At 51.7% G+C, this 5,862-nt stretch overlaps 1 protein-coding gene across 1 annotated transcript in view; it reads right to left on the bottom strand.

Moving 5' to 3' along the window:
- ARID5A (AT-rich interaction domain 5A) overlaps positions 1 to 495 on the bottom strand; it is a 12,822-nt gene extending 12,327 nt beyond the window's left edge. Inside the window, exon 1 of the mRNA XM_077773487.1 lies at positions 414 to 495. Coding sequence (XP_077629613.1) covers positions 414 to 417 — 4 coding nt within the window. The 5' untranslated portion in view covers positions 418 to 495. The remainder of the gene's footprint in view (positions 1 to 413) is intronic.
- Between the last annotated feature and the right edge of the window lie 5,367 nt (positions 496 to 5,862).

The following is a 5,862-nucleotide window of genomic DNA, read 5'->3' as shown; positions in this document are numbered from 1 at the left end:
TGGGACGGAGCGGGGCGGGGGGGGCACATGGGGGCTGGGAGGCAGAGAAACTGCTGCGGACAGCCTGTCACAACAAATTAGCTGAGACCAGCTCGAGATTGAAACCACAGCAGGAAGTGGGATGACAGAACCGTACAGGACTTGGTAAATTTCAGCCAAGAGACGACGAAAAGAGTTTCGAGATAAACGTCCGGGAAGCCCCTGGCCGCCAGAACTTTTTGTCTCTCCTATTTTCGAAGAGTGAGCGCCGACACCCAGCCTCACCCCTCCAGCGCAGGNCCCCCCCCCGCCCCGCTCCGCCCCTCCTGGCGGCCCCGAGGGCCCCGAGGGCCCGCAGGGCACCTGGCAGGGCAACCTCGCCCTCCCCGCGAGGCCGCCAGGCCCGTCCCGGGACAGGCCAAGGAGCCGCTTACCCATGGCCCGGAGAGGTCCCTCGGCGCCCGCCGGAGGCCCTCGGCACGCGCGGCTCTCCAACCCCGCGCTCTCAGCGCAACTGGCCCGCGGCGCAGCAAGCCTGCCTCCTCCCCACAGCCCCGCCCCGCCCCGCCCGGGCACCGCCCCCGCCCCGCTCTGGGATCCGGTTGGCCGGTCCAATTCTTCCGCGCGGGGGCCGGGGCCGCCCCCTGAGCCCGAGGTCCTCTGGGAGTTGTAGTGCGCTTTCCCTCTCCCCAAGCTCAGAGACCGAGGTACCTGAAATAGGCAGGACACGCAGGAATCACTGCTGCCTCTAAGGATAAAACTAATCTTGGAAAATTCCTCCTTGCTCGTCAGCAGGACACTGGGGCTGACTGGGTTGAGCAAAGTGCATCTGACTTTGACTTGAACTGGGTCATGGGTATTTTCCAACTCCCACCCAGACCGACATAGAAGTAGAGGTAGTTACTAGCAAGTCCTTTGGTCAAAGTTATGTGGGGTCCCAGAAACCCTTGGGACAACACCTGCAGATGTCACAAGGCCAGGGATTGGCAGCTACAAAGCCTTCTAGCAAGAGGGCATGACTTGCTTGGGGAGCTGAGGGTGAGGCTAGCGTGCAGTGGGCACCGGAAGTCGCTGCTGAGCCCACTGAGGCAGCTTCCACTGTAGGGAGGAGTAACTTGGCCAGGTGCGTGGTACAGAAGAGGAAACTGAGGCTTGCCTTTGAGAGCCCAAGGTCTCACAGCATCATTCACAACACCCAAAAGGTTGGAACGAGCCAGCGTCCATGGACAGATGAATGTATAAAAACTGTGGTATGTACATACAATGGAGTATCATTCAGCCTTGAAAAGGAAGGAAATTCTGACACACGCTACATGGATGAACCTCGAGGACATTATGCTCAGTGAAATATGCCAGTCACATAAGGACAAATACTGTGTATTCCACTTATATGAGGTACTTAGAGTCCAATTCATAGAGACAAATAGTAGAATGGTGGTTGCCAAGGGCTGGGGGAAGGGAGGAATGGGGAGTTGGTGTTTAATAAGTACAGAGTTTTCATTTTGCAAGATGGAAAAGTAGCAATGGATGGGGTGATCTATGCACAACAACCTGAATGAACTTAATGCAACTGAAATGTACACTTCAAATTGGATACAATGGTAAATTTTATATTATGTATGTTTTACCACAATTTGAAAGAAGAGGCTAAGGTTTCAACATATGGCTAGCTAGGACTTGAACCCTGTTCCTAACGCACAGTAGGCACTCAGTTTTTTTCTATTGATTATTTTAGTACAACTCTAGATATTTCCCATCAAATCATTGTCCCAATTTTATTTTTTTTAACGTTTTATTTATTTCTGAGAGAGGGAGAGAGACAGCGTGAGCAGGGGAGGGTCAGAGAGAGAGGGAGACACAGAATCTGAAGCAGGCTCCAGGCTCTGAGCTAGCTGTCAGCACAGAGCCCGACGCGGGGCCCGAACCCACGAACTGTGAGATAATGACCTGAGCCAAATTCGGCTGCTTAACCGACTGAGCCACCCAGGCGCCCCACACTGTCCCCATTTTATAAGGTAAAACTGAGGCTCTCAGAGGTTACTTGCCTCAAGTGATACAACTGGCAAATGGCAGAGCCTGAGCGAAAACCCAGGCATTGGGGCTCCAGGACAAGCCTCCTTAACCAGTCACCTCCACCACTTCTCAGCAGTGCCATTTACAGAATCAGGGACAACAGCCTGAGGAGGAGGGAGCGTGAGGGGAAGACACAGCGCTGGTGAGGAAGTAGTGGGCCAGCAAGATGCCCACCAGTAGCTTCAACGGAGTTTTGGAATCCAGGAGTGAGGTGCAGACTTGAAATACAGGTGGTTGAGGAGCCCTCCTACCCAGTCACCCACCAAATTTTTTGTACTCATTACTGCCCACCTAAACAAATGGACCAGGGCTGCAGGTTGGTGGCCCTGGGATGGAAGATCTCCTATAGGCTCAGTCCAGAGCAGACAACACTGTGAGCTCCCTTGTCTCCCTCAAAATGGCTCATTTAGTAAGAGCCAGCGCCTGTAGACCCGGTAATAGACACATCATCGACAGTATTTAGTGACTGTCCAGAACCCTCATTCATGGTGATTGTAATGGTGTGCCCCACTTACCAGTTCACAAACTCTCCAGGACAGCTGAGGCTGTGGTGGCCGACACTGCAATGGGATGCCATCAGGAAGTTTAATGGCCTTTCTAGTCCCCTGTTCACCCATTTTATCAGGATTGATTGCCTGAGGTTCTGGACAGAAACCTGGATGTTCCCCGCAGGGTCACCGTCTGGGCTAGATCCTCTCTCCTGGACTGCATACCCCCTCTGACAAAGAACTCACTACCTTACAAAGCAGCAGCTCATTCCACCAGGGAATAGGGTAATTCTTCCATCCAGGCAGCCAACCACACTTACAGACAGTGGCTGTTGTGCAAAGCCTCAGCAAGTCAACACCTGCCTGTGCCAACCTGAGAACAATATGATCTAAATGTAATTACCTCCTGAGGCAACTGTTTGCAATAGAATGTAATTTACAATGGCCAATAAATCTTGGACAGGAACAACATCTCCATTTGCCTCCCTAAAAGCATAAACACTTCCATTGCTCAAGCCTCCATCTCACACCTCCACCTCTTGCCCACAGCCACTGTACCCCTCCTGCACCCTCGGTCCATGGGGTCCCAGTCCAGGACAGCCTGAGAGGAGTTGCCTAGCGCTTCAATGTCTTGGTGTCTTTCAATGGATCTCAATAGAAACAAACAAGCAAACAAGTAAACCCCACTAATAAATGCATTCTTTCTGTAAAACATTACAAACAAATCGGCACTGTCTGACACCACTCCAAATTCAGTGCCCTCCTTGCCCCAGAGATAAGGACTATTATCAGATTGGGTAAAATCTTCCAGAACTTGCCCTATGCATATTCATAAATATATGTATTGAGGGTGCAAAAAAGTATTTAGCTTTGTTTTATGTATGTTTTAAACAAATAATACAATTCTTTTTTTTTTTTTTTTTTTGCAAGAGAGAGAGAGAGAGAGAGGGAGAGAGCTTGTGAGCAGGCGAGAGGCAGAAGGAAAGGGAGAGTGAGAGAAACAAGCAAGCTCCACGACCCACAGAGCTTGATTCGGAGCTCCTTCCCAAGGTCCCAGGACTGTAGCATCATGACCTGAGCCGAAGCCAACAGTCAGTTGCTTAACCCACTGAGCCACCCAGGTGCCCCGAATAATACATTTCTAATTGCTCCATTCTTGCTTTTTTGTCAACGACAGGTTTTGGAGATCTCGCCATGTCAGAACACAGATCTGCTTGTCTCATAACTCCGGCGCTGCGTGTCTTGGTGTGGCTCTACCACAGTATCTTTAAATAACTCCCTCTTTAATGGCCTTTCATCTTTTTTCGATTACATGAGTCCTCTGAGAACATTCAGGACCACCTTAGAACACTTTCAGGGCTTAGAAGCTCACAAAGTGTTCCCAGAGACTGAGCTAAAGCTAAAAGCTGCCTTCTCTGAACTGCAACCTCCATGTCCCAGCAACGCTTGCTGGCCCAGTTCTAGGAAGAAAATCTGGCCCTGGGGGTGGTTCTCCTCCAGGAGCTCACAGAGCTGGAGAGACCATTCAAGAGCTGTCCACCTGGCCTCATTTTAGAAAGGAGGCCACTAGGCCCAGAGATGTTAAGTGTGTTGCACAAGGTCACACAGCAAGTCAGTGTTGCTTCTTCTGAGACCCACACGAGCCCGTCCAGCTCACTCAGGAAACGACACACAGCCAGTTTTTGCCCTGGGAAGCTCTGTTCCCAGGCTCAGCAGTTGCCCAAGGCCCCCAGGGCTTTGTTTTCAAAGGCGAAATGAAGCGGGAAGTATTTTTAACCGCTGGCTGGCCCCGCCTTGCTCCCTCGCGCTAGCTGTCCAGGAAAGGCCGCTTCACAGTGGCATTGCAACTCATGGAAAACAACAAACGCCCGAAATAGATGATACCCAAGCTCAGGAATGGAAAAAATTGGCTCATGGCTTCAAATGCCTCTTTTAGAAAAAGCCAAGAATAGCTTTCAGCCTTTGGGGACCTGCTGGGGGTGAGGGAGTGAGGAGGTGTGGTGCTGGGGCAGGGATCCAGCCAAGATGGAGTTCGCCAAGGGCCCAACTTCCAGCCAGAAGAGGTTTGGCCACTTTCCCCTAGGGCACATGAAAACTAGCTTCCCCAAGCTTTGTCCGTGCAGGGAGCCCTGTCTACACCCAACTGCTTGTTCCCTCCAACCCTACCCCTGCCACCCAGCCCCCACCCCTTAGCCCTGCCCTTCAGCTGAATCTGGAACAACTTCCTTTGTTGGGCCTTGCCCGGCCTGCTAGGAGCTCCTCTACCCCACCACGGTCCTAGCTGGGTGGACCCCTGGGATTCTGCCCTTCCTGAGTCTGAAAGGTAAAAGCCAATTCCCCTGTGTATGGGGGAGGGGGATGACAAAGAGAAAAAATTGGGGTTTCCATCCCTACTCAGACTATGAAGCCCAGCTATGTGGCCTTGAGCAAGTCACTTGACCTGTTGGACCCTCAGTTTCCTCATCTAGAAAGCAGGGGTAATGTCTCACTTATCCAACATCTGCTGTTGGTCCTACTATGTGCCAGCACTGGGTTAGACACTGAGGATGTAGCCACAACCAGAACAAAGACTTCATCTTTTGGATCCGAAGATGTAGTTTTGCCAACTTCATAGACTGCAGAGAATTTCTGCTTCACACAGTCACTGAGCCACAGCCTGGCCCTGGGAGGGTGCAATGCCTTGGACCAGTGTTTATCAGACCATATACCAAGCATCTTAGGTCAATTATGTCATTTAGTATCATCTCGACCCTGTGATGTGGACACTGTATTTAGCCGCATATCACAGTTGAGGGCGCTGAGGAGCAGAGAGTAAGTGCTGGACAAGTTCGGAGGCTCATCTGATGGCTAGGTCCCAGTTAACTGGAGGGACGGGAATAACTGAAGTCTGGTTCTTTGTGTCACTTTGTGATACAAAGTAGTAAGTAGACTGGAGGTCAGTACATATGCACAGGACAAAAATTTTTAAAACGTGGGGTCTGTGCAACCTTTTTACTTAAAATAAGATCTCAGTTGTCTCTTCAACATGATGTACTACTGTCTCCCATTTGACAGAGGGGTAAACCAAGGCACATACGGGTTAAGTGACTTGCCCAATCACCGCACAACAGAGGTTTCTCCTGTAGGGGTCCCTATCACAGGCAGGTTCCCAGGATGGACCCCGCCGCACGCCTGCACCTGGCCGCACGACTGTACTTGGCCGCACGCTGCACCTGGCCGAGATGCGAAAAGCTAGGGTGCGGCGCGGCAGACGGGCTAGGAGAGAACTACGTCTCCCAGGATGCTGTGCGAGGGGCGTGTAGGGGCGGGGCCGCTGCGAGCC

The sequence above is a fragment of the Crocuta crocuta genome, unplaced genomic scaffold, assembly GCF_008692635.1.
Source record: "Crocuta crocuta isolate KB4526 unplaced genomic scaffold, BGI_CrCroc_1.0 scaffold67, whole genome shotgun sequence".
NCBI classification, from domain to species: domain Eukaryota; kingdom Metazoa; phylum Chordata; class Mammalia; order Carnivora; family Hyaenidae; genus Crocuta; species Crocuta crocuta.
Note: the sequence above shows the minus strand (reverse complement) of the source record. Positions and strands in the feature narration are given on the sequence as shown.